General features: G+C 45.8%; 1 protein-coding gene across 2 annotated transcripts in view; it reads right to left on the minus strand.

Annotated features, from left to right (window-relative positions):
* The window catches only part of LRGUK (leucine rich repeats and guanylate kinase domain containing), a 113,319-nt gene that overhangs the window by 39,219 nt on the left and 56,103 nt on the right, over positions 1-17,997 (minus strand). The window contains exons 13-16 of one of the 2 annotated variants that reach the window (XM_047763597.1): positions 14,517-14,630; positions 11,894-12,095; positions 10,817-10,912; positions 343-3,299 (exon numbers count right to left, since the gene is read on the minus strand). In XM_047763597.1, the coding sequence (XP_047619553.1) occupies positions 1,123-3,299; positions 10,817-10,912; positions 11,894-12,095; positions 14,517-14,630 (2,589 nt within the window). In that variant the 3' untranslated portion in view covers positions 343-1,122. Of the gene's footprint in view, positions 1-342; positions 3,300-10,816; positions 10,913-11,893; positions 12,096-14,516; positions 14,631-17,997 lie in introns of those variants that run through there. The other variant, XM_047763598.1, reaches the window with a different exon arrangement.

Here is a 17,997-nt window from a genome sequence, read left to right on the forward strand (position 1 = left end):
AATATGTACTTTTAAATCTCACAACCAAGGAGCATGTGTGCTAATCTCTTCTTAGTAATAGGAGTTGCCAGATGTAAAACCAGATAAGAACGTTTAAGAGCTGCTGATGGTCATGATTCCTGCCATTGGCAGGAACTGACGCAGCGTCCTCATATCCTAGAGAATAAAGCCGGGTGGAGAAATAACACACACGAGAAATGAAGACAGCCGTGGAGATGACAAGGGCCTAGGAGACAAGAGTCCAGTAGATGCCAAACACACTGGAGATGACGAGAGAACGAGCTGGGTTCGGAGACGGTGCCCAGTCTCGCTCCGGTTCCACTGCCCCTCTGCCCTCCCTTCCGTTTGGTGGTGTGAGATATTGCACACCCTTCTAAGGGATGCATGAGAGCTGGCTCAGGCTGAGTTCCTACCACTTGCCAGCCAAAGAATCCTGATGGTACACGAAGATAAATGCAAAACTGATTTGCCTGAATTTTCACCCCACTGCTTCTTTCAAGCAATTCAACCAAATGCTTTGGCATAAGGAAGGCATGGGCTAATTCACATGAGGTTCCTGTTCAAAGAGATAAGGAAGGGCTTCATGTCAAACAAAGCTAAGTTGCAGGCAGTAGAGGCCAACACACATTTGAAGCACAGTGTGGTGGGCATAAAAATAGCACTTGTCCCTTCCTCCCACAAATTTATTGTGGGTTTGGGGTCTTTGGGGAGAGACCCAGACCCCAAAACTGCAAAGACTTCCTTTTTCAGCATTCTTTTGCTTCTGGATACCTACATAATGCAAGACGCACAAGAGAATCTTCTCATCCACAAGTGAATTTTTCCAATGGCAACATGACATGCTTCAGCCAGAACCTGAAATCATGTCAGAATCTGGGTGAATCTGGATGCAAAGGCTCCTTGCTGCACCGACCCTCCAGGCAATGGCGAGCCACAAAAGAGGCTCGGGTTGCACAGATGGGCTGCCTCCTAAGAATCCAATGGCGGGTCCCCCACTCACACTGACTCGGGGTTGCAGAGGGCAGCTGATGTACAGACACAGCGCCCTGGCCACAGCTTTCCATTCTGGATGGCACCACTTTAGGGGTACAGATGTTTATGACCTGCTGGCCTTGGGATGGCTTACACCTTGATGCTCTGACTGCCCCTAGCTCGCAGCCTTCCCTTCTGGGTGCCCTGCTCCTCAGCAGCCACCTGCCTCTGGGGTGTGGCCAGGCTGTTGTCCCTCGGTGCTCCCTGGTGTTTCCAAGTGCGTCTCTCCTTGGCTTGCTGCCTGGAAGTGCTGTCCCTTTGGACAGAGCTTCCTGTGGTCCGACTGGCCCCCTGATGGGCTTGTGTCGCTTGGACAGGCTGCTGGCGGGGAGCCATGCCATCCTGCTCCGGGGGACCTGAAGTAGTCTCTGCCTTCTGAGACCTTCCGCTTTTATGAGCCTCGTTTCTTCGGCCTGGATGCTCCCCCGGAGCAGAAGCCTCTGGTCTGGACTCCGTAGAGGCCTCTTCACTCTGGAGAGGTCTCCTGGGCAGCGGTTGACCTTCTGGAGGTGGTTGATCACTACTGAGGGTAGTTTTATTTTCTTGAGATAATCCTCCAGAATTTTCTCTTTTCGGAGATAGTCCTTTTTTAGACACAGTTGCTTTCTGAACCAGGTCATTTGGGGAGTGCTTGGCATGGGCCTTTTTTCCGGAATAATGTACTTTCTCCCCTTTCTCTTCCTGTATCTGGGCATCTTTAGGCAATGGTTCAACGTGGGCTGCTTCAAGAATGTCTGGTGTATGATCTTTTCCCGGCTGGTTCCTCTGAGGGCTACTGGGAGGGTTGGGCTGCGGGCGGCCAGCGTTACTCTGGGATTCTGACTGCAATGCCTCCTTGTGGCCTCCAGGTGGCGCCCTTTGCAGCTGTGCAGGCCCTTTAGCTGTCTCTCTGTGGATAGGGAGTTTTTTTTTTCTAGCTCCTCTCTGCGGCACCAGCTCTTGATTTGGGGGCGGGGCCTGGATATCTGGAATCTTCTTGCTGGAGGAGTGGACTGCCTTGGGAGCTTGTCTTTCCTTGGCAGGCTTCAAATCATGACGAGCTGCCCCGGTGTTGTGTGGCAGCTGCTGTTCTGAGAAGGGAGTAGGAATTCGAGGAAGCTTGACTCCCTGAGCCGCCTCTTCCTGGGGCGGATCGGGGGCGGCCTGCGGTGCCTGCTCCTGCACTGGGGGACTGATCAGAGGGAGTTTCACCTCCCTGACTTTCTCACCCTGGACTTGCTGGGGACTGGGGCCCAGGTGGGGGCTCAGATTGCAAGGCTGTTTGGAATGCGGGGGGCTGATGGGAGGCAGTTTACTGGGGTCTCCTTCCTGAGCCAGTAGGGGTTGCTCTGAGGCTGGTCCTGGAGCCTCCTCCCTGCTGGGTGAGAGCAGTTTGGGTATGGGCCTTGGGCTCTGGAGGGGAGCGAGGACCCGGGGCTGGGGCAGCCTGGTGGGAGCCAGCCGGCCTTTGGGCAGCACCGTCACCGGGTCTCCCCTGTCCTGGGTCTGGCTGGTGTTGGTTGTGTCTGGGGGATGTGGCAATTCGGGGTAAGGAGTGTCGGCCCGGACAACTTCTGCTTTGGGGAGTCCCTCCTCCAGAGGCTGTTGAGAGTCCTCCGGAGGTGATCCAAGCATCTTGGCTTCATCAGGACGGGGACTGCGTGGAGGCTCACTGGTGGACCCAGGTTCTTCCTCCTGGGTGCCCTGGGGGCTGTGGGATGTTGGGCCAGACCCCTGCGGAAGCTCAGGCAGGGGAGGGCGGGTGGGGGTGACCTTGGCCTCTCCTGACTCCTCATCCTGGTCTAGCTGAGGGCCTCGGCCTGGCTCTGGGTCAGGGTGCCCAGAGGTTCCCTGGGAAGGAGTGGGGGAGGGTGGACCTCCTTCACCTGCCTTCACCTCCGAAGTCTGGGCCTCACTTTCAGGGAGACTGATGGTTACTGTCTCTGAAGCAGGACCTGCTTGCGGAGCATCCTCTTCCTTCTGGTTTGGGGCTAAGTCTTGGGCCAGCTGGGCAACACCAGTCACCAAAGAGCTGGGTTGTGGAGGAGGCTCGGCGCTGACACGGCTACCAGGAGGAAGCTCTTTTTGAGGGTTAGCTCCCTCCTGAGTCAGCTCTTGGGTCTGGGAGGGAGCTGGGCTCTGATTTTCAGGGAGTTTTGCAAGAATCTGCATTCCAGAGAGATGCTCTGTTATCTGGCCATCTGCTTGCAGTTTTGCCAAGCGCCTTGGGGATGGGACCAGGTGTGCTGGCACCCCAGAGGCAGTCTTCTTGCTAGAGGGAGCTCCTGCTTGAACATAAAAAGAAGTTAGCTAAAAATGTCTTAACAAATACAGCCATGTAACTTTAGGAATTCTTAACAAAAAATATTGTTCCCTTTTTTGATGCTCATAAGCCTTAAAAAAAAAAAAAGATTTCAGTGATTTTATTGTTGCTTTTTTTTTTTTTTTTCTTTTTAGGCCCGAACCCAAGGCGTATGGAAGTTCCCAGGCTAGGGTCAAATTGGAGCCACAGCTGTTGGCCCATGCCGCAGCCACAGCAACATGAGATCAAGCTGTGTTTGCAACCTACACTGCAGCTCATGGCGACACTGGATTCTTAACCCACTGAACGAGGCCAGGGATCAAACTTGCATCCTCATGGATACTAGTCGGGTTCTTAACCTGCTGACCCACAATGGGAACTCCCTTGCATAGGCCTTTGAAAAGGAAAAAATTACACATATTTAGAAGAATTTAACCTTCCTTCTTCTTAGGAATTCTAAGTGCCAAGAATTCTCTTATTTAAGTGGAATTCGAGCAATTTCTAGTCAACTGAAAACATAAACTTTAACGAATAAACATAAAAAGGGTTATTCACAGAACTTAAATTTATATCCAGGTCTGAGAGTGGCAAGAAAATTTTCTAAGTGAGTGAGATTTTAAATTTGCACCACCTGAGAGGTCAGTGCTGCTTTGGATGGTAGAAACTAGAGCATGGACACCAAGCCAGACGTAGTCCCACTGGTTTCCTTGTTTGATGGCCTTTTTCCTGTCCTGTCAAGAAAGTGTGAGCTCTGTAAGGTATCATAGCAAGGTGCAGGAGAGTTCAGCAGGCACTGAATAAAAAATAAGTGATGGATGGAAAAGGAAGGAAAGAATAGATCCAATGGAATCACTAGGCATCATGGCTCGGAGGAACTATTGCCGAGGATGCACTGTCCAAGCTACAACCCCAGCCCCCCCGACCCACCCCCAGGGCTACCTCATCCCTCCAAGTCTACTCTGGCTTCAGAAAAGGGTCTCAGAGGCCCTGAGCAGTGCGGATGCGGCAGGGGGGGATTGCTTCCTTTGGGAACCACCATGGGAGCATGGTCTCCGAGTGATTCTGGTCTCCCGGGCTCTGTCAGCCCAGCGGATAGACGCCCGTACAGTATATCATTTTAACCATTTTAACCCAGCCTTTAGGACACAGGTCTGAGATGCTGCTGGTGGTCAGAGGTGGCGCCCTGGTCTGAAACAGCCGTGAAGATACTAGTCTCAGCTGACTTGTGTGTGTGTTGGGGAGGGATCTAATGTTCAGAGATTCCAAACCAAATCAGACCTCTGAGGCGAGCCCTGGGTGGTCCACCCCCAGAGGCAAACCAGGCTCTTGGCCACGCCCCCTTTCCCCACAGAGCAGGATGAGCTGGCTGGGACCACTGGAGTTCTCTCTAAATCTCCTGGTCTGGGCATGTACCCCGTGCATCCGGTCAAGCCAGATGTTTCCAGGAGGAAAGTGGACACAAGGAGAATCTTGTTACTTGGTGGGGTTTCTGAGGGGCTGCACTGTGCCCCATTCTTATCAGTCTCCTTCCTCATGGTTATAAATTAAAATAGGAGTTTATTAAGAAACAAGGTTAAAATAAAATATAAAAATGATAGAAATATCTCAAATAGGCAAATGCGTAGAGACAGAAAGTAGATTCGAGATAGCCAAGGGCTGGGGGCAGGGAGGGTTGGTTCTTGGTTAAGGCCTGTGGAGTTTCTGTTTGGGGATGAAAAATATGTAAGGTAGGTGACGGTGATAGTTATGCAACATTGTGAATATAATTAATGCCTTTAAGGTGTACATGTAAAATGGGGAAAATGGCAAATTTTATGTGTTTTTTTTTTTTTTAACCACAAGAAAAAAGAAATTAAAAAATAGAAAGATATAAGACTGGTGAAATCCAATGCTGAAGGCTCTTCCCATCTTTAAGCCCTCCTAGTTTCCTGTAATCAGACACACAAGCAATTTTCCCCTTACTTTCACAATTTAACAATTCACATGATTTGGCAAATGATACCATGCCCTTTATTAGTGATAAAGGCACCACTTTATGGACGAGTAAATTGCGCAATTTTCCCATTTGACTCATCATCACCATCATCATTTTTCTCTATCATTAGTCAGAATTCTGAATAATGATTTTCAAATAAAATTTTATTTTATGATCTCTATCTATAGCGAGAATTCAGGGTGATTGTTGGATCAGTTTTTTAAAAGCTTTACTGGAATTACTGACTATTCCAGAAATCAGCTGTATAGAGACAAATGGGGAGTAAAGACATCCCTCAAACTGGGTTATGAATAGAGTGTTTTTCCTTATTTTGTTGGGACAATATTGTTTACTCAGGATTTTTAAGTCTTCCTGCTTTAGAAGTGAAAATTATCTGGGGAGAAAAAAGCAATTCTATACCTTAATTGATATATATTTTTAACTAATGGTACGTCTAAAGATCTCAAGGGCCTGTAAACATTCTATACTTGTATTAAACAAAAATTTAATTGTATCTCCTCCAGTGAAGGTTTGCTGAAATGCAAATGGGCTGATGGGCTGCTACACTCAGAACAGATAAACCTTGGACTTACTTTCCTCACCTTCTTCTACTCTCATTGTTAAGAGTAGAATTATATTGTATTCTCCCCCTGATCAAGGAGGGAGCTGGCCTTTGGACATGAGTCCATCTTCTCCCCCTGTTGCTGGCCTCCTGAATAAAGCAAACTTTCTAAGTAAACAAAATGCATTCTCAGTTACAAATTAGCAACATAAAATCCCTAAGATAAAGCTATGTATTATTACTTCAAATATTTGGCAATTATTTTCAGTTTGCATTGACACAGAATTACTGCTTCTATGAAAAGAATGCCATTGGCCATCAGATTTCTGTTGTTCAGAAGCCAAATAAACAGACGGTCTAACCCAACTGGGGTTCTCTCTAAATCTCAGTTCCGGAAGATCAGATTCTGAAACGTTCCATAATAGTATATACAGCTGTTATGAGACTTTGTTTCTTAGAAATGGGAGTTCAGGTGATGTCTCTCATCAAATTAACAATTATTTTTGAAAGTTGGGGTACGAAGCTTAGGCTTCCTATTTCCAGGCCAGTTTTCTAATTGCTCAGTCAAAGCTGGATTTCATTTTTTATTTCAATTTCTTACCTTCGACAGCTGAATTATGTATAAAAATTATTCCAGTATACTAAAATTATGGATTTTTGCTGCCAGGGATCCCATTTTACATTTATGTAAGTCATGTGTCAGTGTTTATGTAGATTTATCTAAGTCACAGAACCTAAAATCAGAGTGACCCAGCTCCGAGGGGAGGCAGAGAGTTGAGACTCAGCTGGACCTGTGGCAGCGACCCTGCTGGGGCTCTGGGTGCTTCTCACAGAGCCACGCGGTTCATCTTGAGGTGATTATGGTTGGGCCCTGTGCCCCTACAGTGAACCTGTTAGCATCTGGCCTGCACTCGCTGACACATCACTCACAGCCCTGAGGCTCAGAGGGGCCATGGGCCACTAGAGACATGGTATATGCTCATTAGTAAGGTCTATGTTAATTAGAATTTTAAAATACTTGAATAATATCTGGCCTCCACGAAATTATTTAACGTGCAAGTTCATCCTTAAACCATCAACTGAAAAAAAGTAACTTCCTCCACAGGTTAACTGTATAAATTAAATGAAATGTTTGGCTTCTTAAGAAAACACAGTACTTTCCAAGTAGTAAACCTGACAGAAAATGGGTCTATCAAGGTCAGTTATTTGATATATTAAGTACAGACTCTCTCATCTATTTTTTTCTTTCTTTTGGTCTTTTTAGGGCCACACTTGCAGCACACGGAGGTTCCCAGGCTAGACCTATACCATAGCCACAGAAACAGCAATTCAGGATTTGGGCCACATCTGAGATCTATACCACAGCTCACGGCAATGCTGATCCTTAATCCACCAAGCGAGGTCAGGGATCGAACCCGAATTCTCATGAATACTAGTCGGGTTTGATACTACTGAGCCACAACAGGAACTCCCCTCCCACCTACTTTTAAAAGCTGGGAGTGGGGGGTTCTATGGGATAATAACTAGATGGCCCAGTGGTTTTTTTGTTTGTTTTTTGTTTGCTGTTTGTTTGTTTTGCTTTTTAGGGCCAAACCTGCAGTATATGGAAGTTCCCAGGCTAGGGGTTGAACCCGGAGCTACAGCTGCCAGCCTACCCAACAGCCACAGCAATGCCAGATCCTTAATCCACTGAGTGTGGCCGGAGACCGAACCCACGCCCCTCATGGATGCTAATCAGGTTTGTTTGTTACTGCTGAGCCGCAACAGGAACTCCTCTCCCATCTACTTTTAAAAGCTGGGGCTCTGATGGACAATAACTGGATGGCCCAGTTCTAGGTATCAAATGTATCTGAGAGTGCTAACACTTTACAAATTCCATCATTTATATTTTTCATTAAATTGGACAGACCTAACCTAAGTGGTCCAAATAGACAAGGTTGCATGATACCCTTTAAACTGGGAGTCTATTTTCCTATGCACGCATTACTTAACCTATGAATTTGCCAAATGGTAGCTGCACCCAATAGTCAGTGTTGCTGATGGTTGTGGAATAAGCAAAGCCAGGGGCTGGCACCCCGATGACTGTGGAGGCTGCGTCCCGCTCCAGAGCCACAATTCAGAGGTACCTTTGGTGCTACAGCTTGGGAACAACACTTTTCTTAGTTTCTCAGAAGTGCTCAGGCTCAGGGGACTGACTCATGTTTCCCCAAACCCATGAGGGGCTGATTTAAAGGACAGAACGCTTATTAATTTACAGTGGGAGCTGGGCTTGGCACAGGGATGGGGCGGGCTGCTCTACTGTGTTCACCTCTGGGGACAGCTCCACGGGGACAGGTCCCAGGAGACCAAATTAAACATCAGAAGTTGCTGGGCTAGCAAAGATGTAAAGCAAAGGGAGTCAGGTTTCCTCAAAAGAAACTTCCATGGAGCTACAGAAGCCTCATTTGATACACTGCGCAACTGGACAGCCTTCTAAAGAACAGAGTCTGCCGTGGTGCAGGGGGGCCGTGTTGGGTAAACACTGGCCACTCCCACCTGAACATCCCCCTCTGCAGGTGGAGGGCAGCCCTCCCTCCGCTAGGGGTGCCTACCTTCACAGTGTGCACTTTTTTCAAGGTACTTTTCTGGTCACTTGTCCCCTATGAGACACCCCTATGAGGACAACCTTCAGTCACTATTTGTTGGTTGTTAGCAGTTTCACACTAACCTCATTCCAGAATTCCAGGGACACCTGACTTGGGACAGGTGTGTGTAGCTGCAACATAGCATGATGAGTTGGCTCTGGCAGAGAATCATGACCTGGCCTGCCTCCACCTAACCAGGATGCAACCTGGCCAGCAAGATTCTACTTGGGGAAAGAGTCACAACGGCTAAACCACACATACACACAAAGTTGGGAAATATCTGCTCAAAGTCCTCACAGCAGCAAGAGTCTCACAGTAACATTCTACAAATGTGCGATGTGTGGATGCATTTCAGTCCCCTAGGGAGACATTCTTTTATTATTATTATTATTATGGTAAAATATATGTAACATAAAATTTGCCATCTTATCCATTTTTAAGTGTATGGTTCAATAGCATTAAATACATTCACAGTGTTGTGAAATCAGTCCCCAGAACTCTTTCCATCTTGCAAACTGAAACTCTGTCACCCTTAAACACCCCAATCCCCTCTCCCTCCAGCCCCTGGCAACCACCCTTCTTCTTTCTATCTCTATAAACTTGACTAGTCTGGGTACTTCATACAATGGAATCACATAGTCCCATGTGTTTTTGTTGCTGGCTTATTTCACTTAACATCATGTTCTCGAGGTTTGTCTATGTTGTAGCAGGTATCAGAATTTCTTTTCTTTCTTTCTTTTTCTTTTTCTTTTTCTTTTTTCTTTTTTCTTTTTTTTTTTTTTTTTTGTCTTTTTGCCATTTCTTGGGCCGCTCACGCGGCATATGGAGGTTCCCAGGCTAGGGGCTGAATCGGAGCTGTAGCCACCGGCCTACGCCAGAGCCACAGCAACTCGTGATCTGAGCCATATCTGCAACCTACACCACAGCTCACAGCAACGCTGGATCCTCAACCCACTGAGCAAGGCCAGGGATCGAACCCGCAACCTCATGGTTCCTAGTTGGATTCGTTAACCACTGAGCCATGAAGGGAACTCCAGAATTTATTTTAAGACTGAGTAATATTACCTTGTACACATAAACTCTATTTTGTTTATCCATTCATCTGTCAATGAATTTTTGGGTTACTTCCACATTTTGGCTATTGTGAATAATGCTGCTGTGAATATGGATATACAAATATCTGCGCAAGATCCTGTTTTCAATTCTTTTGGGTATAGACCCAGAAATGGAATCACTAGATCATACAGTAATTCTATTTTTAATTTCTTTAAGGAACCACCATAGGTGTTTTCCATAGCAGCTATACCATTTGACATTTGTAATTTCCCTGCATCCTTGCCAACATCTTTTCTTTCTTTCTTTCTTTCTTTTTTTTTTGGTGCATATTTTTGTGTGATAGTAGCCATCCTAATGGGTGTGAGGTAGGTTTTGGGGTAAACTATTAAATACATCTCCAAAGACTCATGTATTAAAATCCCAAACTAGGACTAGAATTCCTAGAGTCCAAAGAGATACACTGATATATTCCATGTCTTTTGCTTGCGCACGATTCAGGAAGCAGGTGGGGAGCATGAACTTCATCTAACAAGACAGCAAACTGAAGCTCAGAGCAGCTAAGCAGCTTGCCATGCTCACCTCCTCCGACCAGGGCTCTTCCATTATACTCTGCAGGGAAACATTTTGAGGACTATGCCCACACAAAGAAAGGAGGAAAGACTCTCTTGGATTGATGCAATGCTACCAAGCAGAACATTCCCTCAGCCCCCAAAGGAGCCAGACGTCCAGAAGGTTGAGTTCTGAACTGTAGGGCTGACCCTGTCTACTGGGAGCCTCCAAGGTGCTGGCCAGCATGTTCTTGAGAGCTTATCTGGAGGTTCTAGCAGGAGAGCACAGCTACCTGTATACCCTTGACCGAAGAACGGTCCTCCTCTATCAGGGATGACCATCCTCCTGGACTGAGTGTGCAGCTTCGGGAGGGACGCACATGGAGCAGTGAGGGAGGAAGGGGACACCCGCCCAGCCAGCCAGATCAGCCGAATCAACCCTGGTGATCAATGGGTGACAGATGTCACAGCCAGACTGCCCTCACATCCTGCCCAACATGCTCTTGAAGGACAGTTAATCTGAGGTCGAATATGGTCGCCAAGACAAGCAGAGGTCCAGGTCCAGAGGGCCGACTGATGCAACTCATTTGGGGGGCACTTGCACCAGAGGAAGTATAGGGATTAAAGTGTTAGAACCAGTTCCAGCCTGCTTGAGGAGTCCCCACATAACAATTCACAGATTTGTTTTCCCTTCCATGAAAAATAAACAATTGTGGCTCAAAAGGGATAGGATGGTACCTTCAGGGGGAGCCAAACTCTTGGCAGTTTCCTCAGACAATCCAAGGTATTCTTTAACGAGCTGGCTCAGGTTCTCGTAGGCAACATCCAGATCATCTACAGTAAAGGAGCAAGAAAGTGATGTCAGCATGGAGTCAATCTGTGGCAATGATTTTTTAGCTCTATCTAATTTTAGGAATATTGGGATGGGCAAAATTCTAAGACCTAAAGACACCTCACCGTTGTGTAATCACCTCTCCTTGAGTGTGGGCAGAAGCTATGAAACGTGATGAGCTGTTACTCCTATGATTACGTTAGAATGGATGGCGAACAGGACCTTGGCACATGTAACTACGGTTACTTATCAGTTGACTTTGGGCTAATTCCAAAGAAGATGATGCAGGTGGGCCTCCTCTAATCACATGGTCCCCATAAAAGGAGGTTTTCTGGCAGCAAAAGAAGGCAGAGACTCAAAGCATGAGGTGGATTTGATGGGCTACCACTGCCCATTATGTTGCCTACAATAAGCTGAGCCAGCTCATTATAGAATACCTTAGATTGTCTGAGGAGACTGTCAAACTAAAGACAGAGGGGGCCAGGTGGGTAGGACCTGGGAGCAGCTCTAAAACTGAGGGTGACCCTTGGCAGAGAGCCAGCAAGCAATCAGGGACTTCAGTCCTACAGCCACAAGAAACCGCATTTGGTCAGTAATAAGAATGTACTTTGGAGAGTTCCTGTCATGGCTCAGAGGTAACAAACACAACTAATATCCATGAGGATACAGGTTTGCTCCCTGGCCTCACTCAGTGGGTTAGAAATCTGGAGTTGCCATGAGCTGTGGTGTAGGTCACAGACACGGCTTGGATCTTGTGTTGCTGTGGCTGTGGCGTAGGCCCGCAGCTGCAGCTCCAATTTGATCCCTAGCCTGAGAACTTCCATATGCCACAGGTGTGGCCCTAAAAAGACAAAGTAAAGAAAGAAAGAAAGGAAAATAAAAAATAGAAAATAAAAAAAAAAAGAGAATGTGCTCTGGAGCAGATTATTTTTTCCCCACTGACTTCACACTTCAAAAATAAAATTTTGATGGAGGTTACTGACCTGCATTGATGACTGCATCAAAATATCCTGGATATTCCTGATTAATTTTAATATAAAGGTCCACCCTGGAGACAGCAAATTCAATCTCTATACGACTAAATAATCCTTTTCTCCTCAAGTGTCCCTCATATTTTTTCTTGTCCATGGGTACCACCAGAATGTATCGAGGCTCAAAATAGGAATATTTTAAACTTCTTACACCCTGTCCATTGAAGGAAAAGATAATAAATTAGAAACAGAGACACAACTTAGAAATCCTTTTAGGAGATATGTGACAACGCAGGTATAATAAGCAGTACTGTACTGAAGAATTTATTGTATATGCATAACTTGCTATTATTTTCCTACAAATATCTCAGGATTGGATGACTTCTCTCTGTTCACCAAATACTACATTGTCATTGGAAAAATAAGGATTCATTCTACCTGGCTGTCTTCTAACTCATCACTGTAATGAATACAACTGTTAAAAAAAAGAAAATTGCTAGATACAAATAGGTGTGCTTATGGCACACTGTATCTTTATTACTGAAAAGTAACTTCAGTTCTAGATTTCAAAGGGCATCTTTGTAGCATCAGGAGATAAGAGATCCTACTGAGAGAAAGGCTCCTTTGCTACCCCTTATTGTCAACCTGGGCCCTTCCTGTTCCTAAACCAGCAACCTGGTTGGCTGGTTCCTGTTACATCTCACAGCCTGGACCCAAAGCATGGGAAGGCCAAGCTCAGGATGTCCTGCTAGGCAGGAGCCCACATAACCAGGGAAGCAGTGGCAGGAAGTGCTCTGTGGATCTGGGGGGCTGAGTCATGACTGCAGCTCTCCAGCCACTGGGACTCCTGCAAATCCCTCCAACTCCCTGAGTATCAGTGTCCTGATCAGAGACATGAAAGAGTTATTCTAAATAGACTCTAACACCCATTCCATCTCAATCCTACCATTAATAGTTTAACTCAAGAATCAATGGAGTTCCTGTCATGGCGCAGTGAACCCTGAGGTTGCGGGTTCGATCCCTGGCCTTGCTCAGTGGGTTAAGGATCTGGCATTGCCGTGAGCTGTGGTGTAGGTCGCAGACGTGGCTCAGATCCCGAGTTGCTGTGGCTGTGGTGTAGGCCAGCGGCTACAGCTCTGATTAGACTCCTAGCCTGAGAACCTCCACATGCCACGGGAGCAGCCCTAGAAAAGGCAAAAAGACAAAAAAAAAAAAAAGAATCAAAATCCTTGTTTTAAAAAATTCAGGGAAAGAAATTAGGCCCTTTTAAAAAATAATGTCTAAACGAGTCAATGACAACAACAGTTTGGTAAAATGGCTTAGCTGGAGAGAATCAGGAATAAAGCCTGGCTTAGAGACTCCGCCTTTTGGAAATGAGTAGGAAAAAGCTCTTAGGAAACAGAAAAGTCAAATGGGAGCCAGCACTGAGAATCATCGAACTCGAAAAAGAGAGACACAAATTGCTGGAGACACACATTTCTGCAATTCCAAGATGTGTTCATATCGCTTCTGCTTCATCTAAGGAAGCCATTTTGGGGAAAAGAGCTCTTTTTTTTTTTTTTTTTTTTTTTTTGCTAATTAGTGTAGAAACAAAGTAAACCTTCTTAAAGATGTAAAATCCATCAATTGCCAAACGATAAGAACTTCAGGATTTTGTAGGGAAATCAATGAGCTGGGGGAAACGTGACCAGTTTCACTGAAGCAAGGCAATGCTTAGATCAATACAAGGGACCAAAAAGGAATTGCAGTCTCCTGTTCTTCCAAGTTACAGAGGAGAAAAGTTTTAAGGAAGATTCAGAGTCAATAGTAGAGGATTACTAGACTTGCCTAGACTGTTTTCTGTAAGTCTGGTCTAACAAGATCCTTTTTCTACCTTTTTTTTTTCTGACTCCAAAAATGTTACCCTGCTCAAAGAAGGTAACTTGGGCGGGGGGGGGGGTTAGGGGGACAATCACCTATCTTTAAAAATCTCAAATATTTAATAAAGCCACATACATTTAAAACAAATGAGTGAGATATTCCTGGTTTCACTCTGAATTAGATTTTGGAGAAATTTTGTATATTCTAAATACAGCAGATCACTGGGGGGGGGGGGAATGGGATACTGTGGAAGAAAGAGAAATCTTCTGAAACTGCAAATCTCAGTTCCTAAGAGAATGAAAGGACTGCAGCCAGTGAGCAGCTGGACGCAAAGGGCAGCATCTTCCCTGGAGAAGGGAGGGACAAGGTCAGCTTCAGGGACCTGCTCCTGTCCTGGGGAGGGACAGGGAAACGGTTCCACACCCTGCAGGAGACATTTGATCTGCTATCACTTAACCAAACAGAGAACCCTGCTCTAAAAAGAAAAGGGGCTAGTTTAGTGAGGAAATCATTTGGAAAATAAATCTTGTGTGGCTGTTTGACTCCACAGTGTTTGGGCAATGTCTTGTATTGTCATCTCGCTCCAGTCATTTGAATTATTTATATCTGGCCTCTCCCCAGCGCACTGCGAACTTGAAATTTCCGACTTTTGCGTATTTTCCTCTTGGACCTAGCAGTGTGCTGCCTGAACACTGTAGCCCCCTCCCCAATCCCAAATACATACAGACACTTAGACACACATGAGACATACACTGAGTGCATGAAAAGTCCTTACTTCCATTTCCATATGAACGCAGCTTGCTAAACCATCTCTGGCGATGCCTTCCAAGGTGTCCCTACTTAATCCATACTTGTGATTACCATAATCAAAGGTCAGAATGAATTTCCCCTGAAATTGAAGACATACAAAGAGTTTCCTAGAACAGCTGCCATGGTGGAATTTAATTAACATCCATAAAATGATGCGATGTCTTACTTCCACATGATTCCATAACACAAAGGTTAGCAGGTATATACAGATGACAATGGGTTTATGAAGCTTAATATCAAACCGTGACAGAGTAATTCATTCCGAATCCTCAGCTGGCACGAATAAAAAAAAATAGGCTGTTAGAAATAATCTGCTGACCAGTGAGAGCAGAGTGAAGGCACGGGTGCTTACGGCAAACAGATCATTTTGCCTACTTACCCACTTCCTGCCAAACCTACACCATACACGTCCATTACTGAGACAGCAAAGCGAACAGTTCACTTTTGCCTCCGCCGTTTCAGCTCTGCCAACATGCCAGGTCTCCCCCCAGAAGCTTCCATTCTCAAAGGCCTTGCGTTCCCAGATAAGCCTGAAGGCCATGAATTACAGGGACATTCTAAAACCTTTGCATCCTGAGATAAGCTATGAAAAACAGACTCATCCTGCTCTTCCTTATAAACACACCTTTTTATCGAAACTGCCCCAGGTGTATTCGGCAGCTTTGTTGTGTGCCCTCTAGTCATTTGAGGTATAAATCTTGCCTTCTCTCTGTTTTCTGGAAGCCCAGTTCTTCCCAAAGCTGCACTCCCATGCCAAACGTAAAAAAAAAAAAAAAAAAAAAGCAGCCAGTAGAACACATCCCTCAAAATCGTCTGACTTTTTCTCTGATGATATTTATTAAACTACAAGGTTTAATCTAAACAAGGGGGCTGATGACAATAGAAGGAAGAAAAATGTGAGCCTCCTTGGCACCTGGGACTCTTTAGATACATGATTTTCAAATAAATAATGAAGTGAAAACTCCCAGGGCTGAATCCCAGCAATGGAAGCCTGTCAGATGGCAGTGCTGTCATCAAAACCAGCAGCAGATAGGAGTCTTTTGTGCTACCCTGTGTCTCCTGGCCCCAGCTGTTCTGGACATCTGTGGGGATGCCAGAGGGTGGTGTGAAGGCTAGGAGATGGGGTGTCCCTCAGGTAGGATGGGTCTCTGGGGGACATGTCTGTTGCTGGCGATGAAAAAGATCCATATACACCACCAGCAAAAGAAGGTTAAGTCATGTATTCTAAAGGTGAAACATCTCATCAGTAAGGATCCTTAATATTTTGTTCCTCGATGTCCTACTGTCTTTGTTTCTTTGGAACAAATACCTGTGCCTCCCTTCCTTTGAATATCAATATTATCTCTATATAGATATCTGAACTCAAATGCAGACATTATCTTGTCCATTGTGCCTCCATCTGTTTTCATAACGCGTGAGTCACTTCTTAGCTATACCATGAGTCTGTTTCACTGTATGTACAAGTCCTTGCTCTGCGGATCCCAAAGCCTCTTCTGGAAGGATGCAGGGTTGGGAGCATCTTGCATTTGGACTTGTGTATATAAAACAGGCCTTGTTCAATGACTTGTTACGACTTAGGAAGAAGTGAACCCTCAGCTTCTAGATGGTGATACTCTTTTGTTTTGTTTTTATGGCTGCACCCCACAGCATATGGAAGTTCCCAGGCTAGGAGTTGAATCGGAGCTGTATCTGCCAACCCACACCACAGCCACAGCAATGGCAGATCTGAGCCGCGTCTACAACCTACACCATAGCTCACGGCAATGTCGGATCCTTAGCCACTGAGCAAGGCCTGGGATTGAACCTGCATCCTCAGCGATACTAGTCAGATTCTTAACCCACTGAGCCACAACAGGAACTCATAGATGGTGATACTCCTTTCACTGATTCCTGCCTGTGGCTTTCCTAGTAAATACTAATCATCATATTTCAGAAACCTCCAGATCTGTGGTATTATTTCTACAAGAGAAGAAGGATTTCTGCAGGTAAGTAAGTGGCTCTGTCTGTGTCCTTAAGGGTTGATGCATCTGTAGGCACAGGGTGGGGGGTGGTGATGTGCGTTTTGGGGGGCAGTGTGGAATATACACAGAAGGGTGTGCTAGTCTGTGTGTACCCATCAGAACAGGTAGTTGTGCAGGGGTGGGGCATGCCAGGGTCGTCTGTCACGGGGGGACTATAACTTGGGAGGGGGACAGCCTGTCTGGGTGACTGGTCCATTAGAGGGGGGTGTGCAGGGGCTGAGTGTGTGCGTGGGGCTGGCGAAGCTGACAATGGGTCATGAGTTTCAAATCTCTAGGGCTGTCTCTCTTTGGGAAACAGACTCATGCTTGTTTTAAAGAAAAGATTTGAGGCAAAATTCAAGTTGAAGATGACGACATTATAGCCAAGTAATGTGTGTTAGCAGATGCCATAAAAATGAGTACTTCTGGAGTTCCCATCATGGCACAGGGGACACTAATCAGATTAGGAACCATGAGGTTGAGAGTTTGATCCTTGGCCTCGCTCAGTGGGTTAAGGAGCCAGCGTTACCATGAGCTGTGGTGTAGGTCGCAGACGTGGCTTGGATCTGGTGTTGCTGTGGCTATGGTGTAGGCCAGCAGCTGTAGCTCCGATTAGACCCCTAGCCTGGGAACCTCCATATGCCACAGATGCAGTCCTAAAAAGAAGAAAAAAAAAATGAGTACCTGTCTCTCACACAAGAACTTTTGGAGAGAGAATAAAACTGCAAGGCTAAACAGAGTACAGAAAGAGTGACTTCTTAGACTAGGAACTGAAGACTTGATGACAGATACTGTAAGATGTGAGGTATCAGTGGAGCACAGGGGCAAAGGGTTCAGAACAGATGAACTAAACCAAGAAAAAAAAAAAAAAGAGCCTCAGACGCTAATAAGAGAACTTACCATCAGTTTTGGGAACTAATTGTCTTTGAACCCAATGATTCTAAGAGAATGCTTCTTACTAACAGAGAGATAATTCCTCAGATTTTTGTTACAGCTTTTAGAAATATCAAGTCTCAGCGTACTCTTGATACACGAAACTGAACTTTGAAAATGTAGCTCTGGGAGAGAAAATCATAAAGAATTTCCAAGATGTTCTTTTGACAAGATTAGAGGGGAAATGGCCTAGGGATTAAAGGATTTGCTCCTTGGGGTTTCTCTGTGGATGAAAGAGAAAATACACACTGTGTGTAAAACTGGTCATTCAAAATTAGCAACTGTAGCAACTGCAGAGCCTATGCTTAAATATGCTACAACTACATGCCTTGAGGTATAAGCCAAGTCCATTATTTGACTATCGGGCCAAGAGAGGATGGAGGAAGGAGAAGGGGAGAGGGAGAGAGGGATGTAGCTGTGCGAGCATCATGGGTTTGGATGGTAGTCATTCAAAACCAGAAACACAGACTGGTCCTTAATCCAGGCCTTCAGCAGTCTTCGGGGCCTAAAAGA

This window comes from Phacochoerus africanus, chromosome 16 (genome assembly GCF_016906955.1).
Source record: "Phacochoerus africanus isolate WHEZ1 chromosome 16, ROS_Pafr_v1, whole genome shotgun sequence".
Taxonomy (NCBI): domain Eukaryota; kingdom Metazoa; phylum Chordata; class Mammalia; order Artiodactyla; family Suidae; genus Phacochoerus; species Phacochoerus africanus.